Raw genomic sequence first — 14,314 nt, 5'->3', positions numbered from 1 at the left:
GGGAGAAATCAGCATCTTTGTTTTGACGTATACTGTTTCTATACCAAATAGTCCTGAGTATAGTCAAGAGTTTTCCCAATAAAATGGATCATTACTGGAAATTGATAGCATAGATCTCACACATCCTGCCAGTACTCTCAGATTTTCAGCTTCTGCATTGTTTCTACTGTTTTGAAATTAAATTTAGTGTTACGATACATGAATAACTTGTTGTTGCTGCTGAACTTCAAAAAAAGCATTACAAAGTCCTCCTGAATCTCCTTTTCAGTTGCAGACTAAGTTCCTTTGAGTTTTGAGCACTCAATATCATTGTCAGGCCTACACTGTTCACCTTTATTTCTACCACTTACATATGATTCCATCCATGTATATTTGTAAAATTTTATTCTCCCTTCCTGTTTTCCTCAGCTTTGTAATGATATACAGCACCACTTAAACTAAATCCTGTATAGTAACACATGAAAAAATTCTCTTATTCCCCTAAAGAAAATGTTGCAAAACCATGTATAATAATAATAATAATAATAATAATAATAATAATAATAATAATAATAATAATAATAATAATAATAATAATAATAAAAACAACAACAACAACAACACTTAACTATTTTTGCACCAATCCTTATCATTCGTACATAAAAATGAAGTGCTTGATAAAAAGGATTACTGTGATAGAGTAAATCATGTAATTATTTACCTCTATTATATTTAATAGATTTAAACTATTCCCTAAAGTATCAAAAACTTTCGTGCTTCATACACCTAGATATATTGTCTATCCTAACAAAAAGGTAAGCTAAATATAAGCTAATGGGTTCATACCCCGTAAATAGGATTGTCCTCCTTTTTAATCTTCACTACTCCTGCAAAGCTCTTATTTACTACAACTTATTTACTACTAATTGCCACTACATCTACTTCATGGTTGGGGGTGTGAATGGGATTTGACTAATAATAATAATAATAATAATAATAATAATAATAATAATAATAATAATAATAATAATAAACCAATGAAGGTTAAAATCCCTCACCCGGCCGGGAATCGAATCCGGGACCCTCTGAACCGAAGGCCAGTACGCTGACCATTCAGCCAACGAGTCGGACATTCTTTGCTGATAAGACTGTACGTTCTGGCGTATTTATACAAAAAACAGTGATGCAAAACTTGGAATGAAATTGGAATACTCATTTCTATAACAGTGGTGTATCTAATAATGTGAGATCTCAATTTATAAAATAACATGAAGGCACTACAAGTTATCTGTAAAATCAAGAATGCTATGAATAGAACTGTTTCCTTTCTAGCAAAATTGTTCAGCTCAACCATGTAGATCCACGCATTCAATATGAAAGCAATTTTTTGAATTATTGGATTAGTGAAAAAATCTTGAAATAACACAATAAAAATAAGAGCAAAGCTGTGTACAGTACAAGGAGCAAGATAGTTAAACAGCATAGTTGCTACAGACAAAAGATACAATCTGGCATCAACGAAACATAAACTGGAAGTAAAACTGCTCAGATTATAAAGGGCTAAACATCTCTGCAACAATTTATTCACATGAACTTACTTTCCCATATTAAATCTGTTGTGGGCAGCAGCATCTTTCATCAAATCTCCAAGTCTCTTTTTGGCACGGCGGGGTCGAGGTGGAGCTTTCCTCTTCTCCCCAGTTTCTTCTGTATTTTCTTCCTGTATATGGGCAGGCTTTTGAAACTCTGGGCATCCATCATTCTTCCATGCATTCCAATGCTCTTCTCTCTAGTAATAGTATAAATAAATATTGTACAATTTAACAGGATTTTTCAAATATTATTGAATATTATTGGCATAACCACTACCTAATTTGATAGTAAACAATAATTCTTTCAAAATATCTAATTTAAATGGAACCAACATCAACTAATTATGGTTCTCCTTCAGGCATTTCCAACTACCACATAGGTTTCTTTACTATTTTATACCTATTAAACAGTGAAACTTCACTATTATGAAATTCCAGTAGATTCATGTGAACATCAACACTATGAATGTAAGCAAAGAATGAAATATTGTACTTTTCTTAAAGAAGCGTTAAATGACTTGGGGCAAGTTAAGCACAAATGGAGTTGAATTAGAAGTCTAGTACAGTGATTTACGGGAAAGCAAATCTCTGTGTATCAGTTGCTACAAAATACCGTATTTTCTTGCATAATTTACACATTCCAATATTTTTTTGACGAAGTGGGGAAAATAAAATGTAGTGTATTTGATGCATCCACATTTTCTTTCTTTTCTTCTTCTTCTTTTTTTTTTTTGCTAGTGGTTTTACGTCGCGCCAACACAGATAGGTCTTATGGCGATGATGGGATAGGAAAGGCCTAGGAGTTGGAAGGAAGTGGCCATGGCCTTAATTAAGGTACAGCCCCAGCATTTGCCTGATGTGAAAATGGGAAACTACGGAAAACCATCTTCAGGGCTGCCGACAGTGGGACTCGAACCCACTATTTCCCGGATGCAAGCTCACAGCCGCATGGCCAACTTGCCTGGTCATCCACATTTTCAATGATACACTGAGAGTTCTGGATGAGTTTCAAAATGAAGATGTTGAGCAGCAGCCTTCCTATAGCAAAATTTGGCTTAACAAATACCAAGCTTCTGTTATCATCTGTTAGGGAGTACCACTGGACTAGTTCGGTGAATGAATCAGAGCAGACCTGATTAGCAATGCTCTATTTCTGTCTGGTACGAACATATAATATGAGAGCATTTTAGGGTACCTACACGCATGTTCTGTAATCTCAAAACTGTTTGTTAATCCTCCATGAGAAAGTATTCTAGTAATACTACAACACACAAACTCACAGTAATCAGTTATACCGAAACACAAGAATAAAGCAGTGGGCCGCAAGTATTCAGTGTCCGAGTGCAACGTGTGCTACTGCTGGAAACAGAAAACTGCAATTCAAGCAGCCAACAAGTCTTGTAAACTATAAAGTTAATCATTCAGCCTCGGTAACCTTAAAATCTAAGACAGTGATCCCACGTGCTGCAGCTATTTCTTAGCCTTTAAAATGTACAATTCGCAAGAAATGGCATATCCATCATTACGTGATAAAATCACATATTTTTGCAGATTATCCTTCACTTCCAGAAATTTGCCACTTTTTGGGCCACCAAATTATTTGTGAGAAAAGGGCCTTTTCTGCACAAAAAGTCATTGATTTTCATCACTTTGTGATTGGGAAGTGGAAAATGAAGGAATATTGGCTTTCCCCAAATAAGAAACACAGATCAGACATCACTCAGTTTCAATATGCCATAAAGTAAAAAAAAAATTGACAAGAAAGGGACATCAAGTGTTATTCTACATTACAGGAAATGATAAACAATGATGTACAGCAATGCTTGCAGTAACAGTTATGGCAGAAAGCTTACATCCTACATTGTTCTGAAACAAAACAATGCCGAAAGTAAAATTTCGGTGAAGGATCCTTATTCGTATCCAAGAAAAGAATGGACGGACATGTCACTCATACAAGACCGGATATGAACAGTTTGGGGAAATAGAGATGATCTGTCCTTTGATTTCCAGTCCTCTTCCTATTGAGACACTTTTTGTGGCCACCTGATGGAAGACACTAAGAAAATACTGAAAACTATAAAAACCCATTTGGCACTGATTCCTGGCGAATTGACATTTGGACTTCAACCGCTGGATGTCTTGATAAATAATCCATTCAAGGACAATGTGCAAAAACTCCATCAGTGCTGAATGGCAGAAAGTGTGTACAAACTTACTCCATCAGGCAAAATTCGGAAACCACCTGTGGAACTCATTTGGAAAGTGGATATTGTGCATTTAGGACAAGATTTCCTCGAAGGTGATTGAAAAGAGTTTCAAGAAAAAGAGATGACTTCTTGCGGAGAGATATGAGCAGTGATAGCAGCAGCAATAATTCTTCCTGCAGTGCTGGCAACAACATTGAAGATGGAAGCCTACGAGAAGTAAGACTTTTTTTTCCTTTCTGCCGGTATAAATTTTACTAATATGATTGTAGTTTTCATTCATATGTATTTAGCTTCAGGTCATATTATTAGCTCGTGATGGGAAGAATATTTTCCAGTGTCTGTATTTCAAAACCGTGTGTCCAGCTCACCTGATGTACGCTATTTAACTGCTCAGAACAAAACTCATGCTATAATTTTATGCCAAATGATGATAAATGCCAATGAACTGAACCAATTTTGTGTATATTTGATGAATCTTTTAAATGTAAATAAACTGTAAATAAAAATTTTGTACACCTGAATTCCTGTATTTTTTTGCTAAAAAATGTGTTAATTATGTGAGAAAATACTGTACATAAGTTACACAAATAATCCCAGTCAGTGAATACTGCAAACCCTGTACCTGAAGTTTAGGAAGGGAAATTTTGGAAAAAAATGTGTATTTGTATAGCTTTGTTAAATATTTATACTGAAAACTATAAACACTAGAGTAAAATAAATTGTAAAATTATGAAACAACCTGTCATGTCATAATCTTCAAAATACAGGGAGTAACATAAAGGGTCAAACTTTTTGGACATATTCCTCGCATTTAGAAGAAGAAAGTATGTTATACGGACATGGGTCTGAAAATGCTTTATTTCCATGTTAGAACTCATTTGCATGTACAACATTATTCCATCAAAGTATGCTTACAACATTATTCGAGGGACCTCTTCAATTACCAGTACATCCTATATCAAGGACAAAATGATTAGGACACGTAAAGAGAGTAGCACAAGAATGGCTTGAGAAAGATCTGGAAGCAAAAAGACCTTGAGGCTAACCAAGAAAGAGAAGGATCATTCAAACAAAATAGGACCTGGAAGGAACAGGAAGGGAATGGTGCTGAAGTCCAAAGGGAGCAATTATACCTAGACTGACAGAAGTGGAGAGTGCTCTCATACTGCACAGTTCTGTACAACCATCATGGAACCATTTCCAGTATATCATGCAGTGTCATTTTCAAGTTTTTATGGTAAGTTAACTACTTTACTATCATTGTTGGTTTGACTACCAGGATTTCACTATCTGCTGCAAATCCTGGATTCACTTCAACACCATCATTTACAAATGAAGTTGCTATAACTACTGCTTGGTCCTGAAGGGTCACTTTATATTGGAAAGGCAAACTTCAGCTACTCATTCCAGAACCCTAACCCCACTCAGTAAATATTCAGTTCTAAAAGGTTGGTTAACATGACCTTTCACCTGAATAGCTTAACTACACTATTCTAACAGATTATTTGAAGAGACATTCAATAAAAGCCCGCATTGTGACCATGACCGTTGGAACATCTGGGTTTTATGGTCTGATATTGTGGTTGCCAATTTGAGTCTCGGTGGTGGAAAAAAAATGTTTGTCATCACAATGTTGGCTAGAGGAATTGAAGAAGTGGTGGCATACAATTACCCCAATCACCAGATTCGGTTTTGACTAAATCAAGTTCAAAACAAATTTGACTTACCTTCAATATATGCTTAACAGCCTGTACAAATGCTGGCCCATCTGGTGGAGTCTCAGCTAGTAGCTGATACACCATCTCTGTAGTTTCTCTCACCCATTCAGCCTGTTCTGGTTTTAGTTCATGATTTTCCCTGTAGGATAACAAAATGATCCGTTCTAGTCTATGACAATGAAAAAACGTGGCATACACAGTTCATTATGGACTTAGGCTCCCCAAAATGACAGCTGCATAGCCAAATGATCTGCAGATATTGGAGTGCCATATGGTTAATGTGATAACTAGAGCCTGGATTTCCACGCAAATGCATGTTTTTAAATAAGCTGGTTACAGTTCTCAAACTTTGCAAATATTTGTTTTATGGCTTAACGATTCACACAAATAACCGTTCTTTTTCTCTGCACGTCTTTTTAGGAGAGAATTCATGCATAATGCAGATTTTGGATTTAATAGCAAATATTTGGATGTTTATATTGCATAATGTGACTTTTCTTCTGACTTTGACGCATATACAATGTTAACATGATGATAGTGCCTTTTATGAATGTTGGTTTGCAGAATTAGGGACCATTTTTCCACATTATACAGTATGTCTATTACTGAGAGACGGAGATAATGTATTCCTAGCATCCTGTGAGACAACCAAAGTTAGTACATATGATAGAGGTTCTATAATCCAATTAACCAAGCACTTTCTTATCTGTCGCTTGAGTAAACATTGACGTAAGCCGGAAGGCTCCACGTCGATCTCTGTAATTCTTAGGAATAAGGTGACCCAGTTATACACTGCTATAAATTGAACCATAAATTGTGCATTACTCGTTGACAGCTCATTTTTTTGCCTACGTTAGATGAACAAAACAAAACTTGTATCATACTTCTGTGACACCCCATTAATGAGATAGTGACTTATAAACCCTGGTTTTGCACAGAACCTTCTTCCGTTGTTGTCCTGGAATTTCCTACCTGGAACTCTCACTCATCACAAGTCTTTATTATCGCAGCAGGCAATCGTTACCAGTTATTGAGAACATTCAAACATGTCTGCAATCATTGCACAGAGAAGTAGCTACAGGAGCTAGAGATAGGTTGAACAAAGTGATCCGTTGAAATCCTTATTCTGAATTCATCAAGCATATAAAAGATGCATTCTGGTGAAAACACAAGAGACATACCATTTGACTCACTTTGTCCCAAATGTGTTCATTTAAGAATGCACCTGTCACTTCTTGTGACGTAGAAAGATCATTTTCTGCGCTTAAGAATGTGCTGACAGATAAACAGATGAGCTTCAATTAAGACAGTTTGGAGAAATTATGGTAGTTGTACAAAGTTTCAAAAGGAACTGAATTTTGATGGTGCATATTTTGCCACATGATAGTGCAGGAATGCATACATATTTTAAGATTTGATAGTGTATGGAAGTGCCTTTGCTGGCAGGACCTAGTGTTTACAGTGCACTATGTCTTCTGGTATAGGCTAGAGCAATTTTGTTACTTTCATTGATCTGTCTCTGTCTTATCCTTGGCTTTGACTGTATGAAAGTGACTGAGGTATGAGCGATGCTAGTAATGCCATTCCTTCTGCAGCCAGTCCCTGCTATGAATGGTGTGAAAATGTTGCTCGTAGGGTCGGTTGGTGCATGCATTTCAGTGGGCTTGGCAGACTGATATGTAATAGCAACTTCTGGCTTGGTGAGGAAAGCAACGGGAAACTACCTCACTCCTCATTTCCCTAGTACGCCTCTTCAGTGATGCCTAGGCCATCTATGACAGCTAATGGCAGAGCTGTTGAGGATCCAACCAGCCTTAGGGCTGAAGACTGAACAAACAAACAGTGTATGGAAATCCGGGCTCTAGTGATAACATTTTAGTATGATTTTTTAAACATTTTCTGTATGTGAAAGAACTTTAAGATTATCTGTATTGGTTTCTGTAATTCGCACACATGGTGATGATTTTTTTCAAACGTTTAGTCTTGCAATGTTAAAGTTTTGTGATCGGGTCTGCTGCCTCTTGTAACAGAGAGCTTCTCAGTTGATCTCACTAAGCTGAATAAATCCTATTCCATCCTCAGTGCAGAATAAAAATCCTCAGACTGGTCTGAAATTGAACTGGGTAGGTGAGGGCAATTCTCTGAGTAAGACGCAAGCACATCATCCCATAGAATATTGACAATTTATAGAACAAATTTACAAAAGGAGACAACAAAAATTATCATCATCTGCATTTGTGATATCAACTGTAATTGAGTAAACAGTTTTTAGATATTTCTTACTTGCAAAATATTTCACAAATATACACTTCAACAAAAGTTTGGAATAATGCCATAAAGTACAGTAGATTCTGAGACAATATGTCCCATTTACCAAGACACCTGAATCACATCAGCAAAGTACGTACTGTTACGTGGTTATGCAACTTATGCAACTCTCAGATCTATTGAGCCCCCTTCAGTAGTTCCTGAATGGATTGAGTCAGACTGCTGTCACACCACAGTGTTAATAGTAGACAGATCTGTAGGACAACATGGCATTTCTCTTATGATTAATACTATTTTTATCTATGTAATATTTACGTTGTTCTGTGCTGGCAGTTATTTCTACATTTTAAATTTGGATGAAAGGTTTTAGAAGTTTCTAGTGAGCCTCAACAGAAGAACATCCAATGATTCGCAACAGCTTATAGTAGACACTTCAATTAATGGACTGTTGATGTTTCATTCATCTAATCAATGTTTTATTGGGACAATTTAGTCTCGGAAGATTATTTTATGTAGACGATTTTTAGTGTAATGAATAAGTAGTATGAAATTTTTTATCTGTAATGTCTGATGTTTTAAACATTTTTCTTCAACATGTATCAATTATTGTGGCTGAAGAAGTCCTACATTAAGAATGAAACATGTACCAAAAATTATGTGCAATTTACAAATGTTAATAATAATAATAATAATAATAATAATAATAGTAATAATAATAATAATAATAATAATAATAATAATAATAATAATAATAATAATAATCCTAATCCTAAAATCACCTGAGCCTACAATGCTGCTTTGTGTTCAAGAACCATTGTTGACACATTACATAGGTACGGTGTTGATTTTGACACGGTGAGTGGATAGGTAACAGACAGTGCAAGATACCAAATCTGCAAACATTCTACAGGGGTTAGTTAATGAAGCTTTCTGACACATTCAATGTTGGGTCCATAAAGTGAAATAATATTGCATTTTTTTCTCCAAGTGAATTACATGAACTGAACATTCTTGTATTTGAAGTGAAAGTGAGCTTCCAAAATACAAGAAAATTATGACGCATGTATTCATAATTTCTCAGAAAGAAGAATGGGGATAATTCAGATAAGGTGAAGTTGTTCGCAATTCCAAGTGTAACAGGATGGAATACATGGTTTCAATCTGCTTTGTATATCAATGAATATCTTCAGGATAAAAGTTCTTTGAAAAACTGGGAGAAGAAAACTCACAAGTGAAGTTCCTGAAAGATATGGCTGAGGAGGAAGCAAAGATTATTGAAGTGCAAAACATCTTCATCTCCAAATGGTGTATAAAAATTATGGAGGTAGAAGGCTCACTCTCCATATTCCACAATTCATCTGCTACTTGCCAAGTTTGTCATTAAATTATTAGAGTAAGCTTGAAACATCCACATAATATGTATGTTACCATCACAGATTACACTTAATACGTACAAATGCTTGTCATTCAATTAATTAATTAACAACACCGATAACATAAAATTTTTCACCTTTTAAAACTAACATTTTTCAAAATATACTGCAAAACCAAAATATTTTGCCTCTATGTATAACCTATGCAACGGCAAATTTTGTTTTCACATACCCAACTTGCCAGTCACCTTTTAAACTTTAATTTTGCCTATTATACAAATACTGAACAATCATTGATGTTTTTACATATAATCAATCAATCAATCAATCAATCAATCAATCAATCAATCAATACTGATCTGCATTTAGGGCAGTTGCCCAGGTGGCAGATTCCCTATCTGTTGTTTTTCTAGCCTTTTCCTAAATGATTTCAAAGAAATTGGAAATTTATTGAACATCTCCCTTGGTAAGTTATTCCAATCCCTAACTCCCCTTCCTATAAATGAATATTTGCCCCAGTTTGTCCTCTTGAATTCAAACTTTATCTTCATATTGTGATCTTTCCTACTTTTATAAACGCCACTCAAACTTATTCGTCTACTAATGTCATTCCACACCATCTCTCCGCTGACAGTTCGGAACATACCACTTAAAATAAACATTAATATTTCTTTGACTTTATTGTACAATTCAATACGGACCAAAATATGAGAATTATAACATGTAACATACCACTTAGTCGAGCAGCTCTCCTTCTTTCTCTCAATTCTACCCAGCCCAAACTTTGCAACATTTTTTTAACGCTACTCTTTTGTCGGAAATCACCCAGAACAAATCGAGCTGCTTTTCTTAGGATTTTTTCCAGTTCTTGAATCAGGTAATCCTGGTGAGGGTCCCATACACTGGAACCATACTCTAGTTGGGGTCTTACCAGAGACTTATATGCCCTCTTCTTTACATCCTTACTACAACCCCTAAACACCCTCATAACCATGTGCAGAGATCTGTACCCTTTATTTACAATCCCATTTATATGATTACCCAATGAAGATCTTTCCGGGGTTTAATGCTGAAACACTAATGTATACTTGCTGAATAAACAGCCACATATGATACTGCAAATACAGAAATGGCAATTAATAAAAGTTACCCCAACATAAACAGGATGAAGTTCTTATATGGGGGCAGGGATTTCACAGATAAATAGAGTACACTGTAGATTATCGTTGGTTCTCTGAACTTGCTCTAGTATGGTAATGTTCTGAATCTCAGATATTATAATAAAGTGTTTTAAGATCTATGAAATGAAAATCCACAGCCTGTTTCCAGTCATTTGACCGGGTCAGGAATGGAATGAATGAAGCCCCCATCTAGCGCCGAGGACAGGAATTGTGCTGGCTGCCGAAGCCTGTCGCACTCCTTTGGGGCAATGATTAATGACTGACGGATGAAATGAAATGATATTGGAGAGTGTTGCTGGAATGAAAGATGACAGGTAAAACTGGAGTACCCAGAGAAAAACCTGCCCCGCCTCCGCTTTGTCCAGCACAAATCTCACATGGAGTGACCGGGATTTGAACCACAGAACCCAGAGGTGAGAGGCCGATGTGCTGCTGCCTGAGCCATGGAGGCTTTGTTTTAAGATCTATAAGTGTCAAAAATATGTATACAGATTTGCTAGAGCAAATTGTAGCTTCCACTGAGGTCTCAAGTTTCACTTAGGGCTGTGTAATACAGTAACTGCTGAGGTACGGGTGGTGCTGAGTGTATCTGGATGTTATGAAAGGTTCTACTCATAGAGCTGGTCATGTTGTAATAGCATTTTCTGGCTGAGAAAGGAAAGCAATGGTAAACTACCTCATTCCTCATCTCTCCTTGTACGCCTCATTATGGTATTTTTTTTTTTTTTTTTTAATGTTTCCCTATTATCACACCTTTAGGGCTGCTTTATGAGGATCAAACCAGCTTCCAGGTTGAAGAATTAACAGACATAATCCCCCTTTTAAAAAACACACACACTCACTCACTCTCTCTCTCTCTCTAGATATTTGCCTTGTAAAACAGAAATACTGACCTTAAAAATTAGCAAAATGTGTTTGGGCAATATTTATGTAAATATAGTACTGTTTCAGTAAATAAAACTTACGCCTTAAATTTGACTGGATAATTCAAGTACTGGAATACAATTAGGAACTGTAGTAATACGTATCGTCTGAAATTAGAATCACTGAGTTGCAATTCAAGTAACTTCTGGTTAGTCAGGAACTTGGCAAAATAATGATGCTGCGCTTGCTGATGTGGCGTGAGCTTCCTGCTCCGGCTTTCTTTGCCTTGAAGGTCTTCCAGTTTGAAACTCTTAAATGCCAAGAGGACATTACAAGCATGCTAGAAATTAACAAGAGAAAATAATTATTAATAAATTAAAATTATTTTTTGATTGGAAGAAGCATTATTTTACTGAACTGGATTATAAGAAATATAGAACAAGGTAAAATATCTCAAAGGGTCAAGAAAGTCTTCCACATGACTATAACCATAGATATATGTCAGTACAAATAACTAGTAACTGAAGCTGTATCTATACAAGGCAACAATAAAAATGGGTTAAAAAATTGAATCACTGTAAAACTTGTGGGAAATGGAATACAAAATCTAGTCAATATGAAACTTGTGGGAAATGGGACACAAAATCTAGTGAACAAGAAACTTGTGGGAAATGGACACAAATTCTAGTCAACATGAAAATTGTGGGAACTGGGACACAAAATCCAGTCACTGTTAAACTTGAGAGCTGGAAACTTGGTGGTAGTTCTGGAAGAAGGTGCCGGCTATCGCTAGTGTCGCATGCTGCTAGTATTGCACGTGCCCAGAGATCTATGTTTGTCTGCAAGACAGCAGTAGGAGGAGTGGGGGAGGGGGTAGTTCTTCGTAAGATGGTGGCAGCAGCATGCTCTAGTTCTCGCTACATGGAATGGGCGTGCCTGCGGGCCTGGGCTGGGCTGGCCGGGGAAGGGGTATTAAAACAATGGATGGTAGCTAGATGGTCGAGCTGTCCATCATTATTTTAATAAAGAAAATAATATTCGCTTCCATGGTTCACAGGATTCAAACCTCTTGCAGCATGCCTTTGACCGCAACTTCTTAACCCTTAGAGCTAAGGAAGCGAATGTGAAAACCTAAGAGAGATGATAGAAATAAAACGAATGATCATGGAAGACAATAAGTCAGCTGATAGAGTGCTACGGAACGGTGCGTTTAATGAATAGCGTAAAGAGAAGCAAGCCATTCTAAAACAACCCACTTAAAGAGCAGGCATTTAACAAGCAGCTGAAAGCAGAAGAAGATCTGTGTGATCTGCTTCTAGAGTGCGAAGATGCATTATGCATTCTACCTGGGGCACACATTCAAAATGAAACAGATGGGAAATAAATGCTTTTACAGGCAATTAAGAATGTGAGAGAAGTACAATTCACTGAAAAAGGACAAATGAGTGGAAGAGATTGTTTTCAGTGTACATTTAAACCTATAACTTCACCTTTGAAGGCTATTTTTGCTACAGCTGAAGAACACATTTCTATTACCACCACTACCACTACTATGGTGAGAAATAGGAAAAAAGAAGGGAAACCTACTATTGCCATGCATCCAGGTAAGAAGTAGGAGGTGGAAGGGGTAGAGGAAGACAAAGTAGAAGAAAGGAGTGCTGAAGAAATGGCTGGAGACATAGAGGCAATAGTTCATAGTAGTAGAGATTGCAATAGGCCACACCTATTGAAAGAGTCTGCTGAGGTGAGTAAATGAGAACGAGAAGAAGAATTGTAGGGGGAGTAAAGTAATGATAATAATAATCAACAGTACACATTTAAATACTATAATGTTGATGAATATTTGTATATTTATAGTTCTCCACATGCTGCTAGCAGACTGTTAGAATTGTCTTATGGTGTTCGATGCAGTGGAAATGATGGAGTCACTAAGGTGAAGTTTTGCGGCAAGGACAGATGTTTAAGGGAACTCATGGCCTCTACAAACTAATATTTAAAGCCTTTCCTTACAAGTCCACAAAAATATTTTACAATCAACAAATGCTCACAGACAACAGCATAGAAAAGTCACATCATGGACATAAATATGTCGATCATAGGACCGATGTTTTTGACCATTAAAAGGGTGAAAACATGTGGCATGACATGGAAAAACCACTTGGTTCTAGGATAGTTACAAAACTCAACAGCAATCTGCCTGTTGAGTACACATTTTGGGATGACCCTAATGAATTAGTGAAGAGATTAAAACCGTTAAAGTCTTCAACAACAGCAGGACACAACATGCTTAAAAACAAAATCATTTCTATCGAGGAAGAGTTGCGAGAAGATGGCATAATTGCCTAAAACAGGGCAATGCTGCACTGGAATTGCAATAATATATAAGTAATAATAATAACAACGTAAACGTTTCCACCTTTTCAATACTAAAATATATTCACAAAATTATAAATTACACGGTACTAGTTTCGACCCATCTAGGGGTCATCATCACCGTATTGGAGCAAAGATCACTTTTGGCGAAATCCTAAGAAAATGTTATTTTAAAGAATAACAAGTGAAATGAGATGTTATTATGGTAATAGTTAATAATACAAGGAATATACATACTAAGAGGTTTTTAACAAAGTATAAAGTATTGCAGTCAAGATGAAGGTATGAAAAGCAATAGCATGCAAACTTCATGCTTAGGCTAGAAAGAAACTACCTGTGAAGGGATGTAATTACAAAAGGTTTGGATGGCCTAATTACTGATGACCCAGCCTGCATGGGCGGTTCCAATGAAGAGTACAAACGAGGGTGTGAAGTGAAAGATGCTTTAAGTAGAATTTATGCTAAAAGCAGACACTACACCAAGCATGTGCAAACAGATAATGGAAATAATGCTGACGTGAAGCAAGGGTTTATTTGATGATGATGATGATGATGATGATGATGATTTTACACTCCTATATTGGTATCATAGTATATTCTACTGCCTAAAATGTGTACGTTAACGCCATCTATGCTTGTGCTGTGGAACTTGTGGTGAGTTTGAACGCTGTTAGACAGATAGTGCCTGGCTCTCTGAACTGTAGGCTGTGCGCCAAACGCTCTGCATTCTGCAAACGACTGGCTGGTTGTCTGTTATTT

At 36.5% G+C, this 14,314-nt stretch overlaps 1 protein-coding gene across 2 annotated transcripts in view; it reads right to left on the bottom strand.

Moving 5' to 3' along the window:
* Hpr1 (THO complex 1-like protein Hpr1) overlaps positions 1-14,314 on the bottom strand; it is a 124,614-nt gene that overhangs the window by 44,989 nt on the left and 65,311 nt on the right. For both annotated transcript variants that reach the window (XM_067144137.2, XM_067144138.2), the window contains 3 exons: positions 11,284-11,522; positions 5,506-5,635; positions 1,578-1,768 (listed from right to left, as the gene is read on the bottom strand). In XM_067144137.2, coding sequence (XP_067000238.1) covers positions 1,578-1,768; positions 5,506-5,635; positions 11,284-11,522 — 560 coding nt within the window. The remainder of the gene's footprint in view (positions 1-1,577; positions 1,769-5,505; positions 5,636-11,283; positions 11,523-14,314) is intronic.

The sequence above is a fragment of the Anabrus simplex genome, chromosome 3 (genome assembly GCF_040414725.1).
Source record: "Anabrus simplex isolate iqAnaSimp1 chromosome 3, ASM4041472v1, whole genome shotgun sequence".
NCBI classification, from domain to species: Eukaryota; Metazoa; Arthropoda; class Insecta; order Orthoptera; family Tettigoniidae; genus Anabrus; species Anabrus simplex.
The sequence above is the reverse complement of the archived record's forward strand: the minus strand, read 5'-3'. Positions and strand labels throughout refer to the sequence as shown.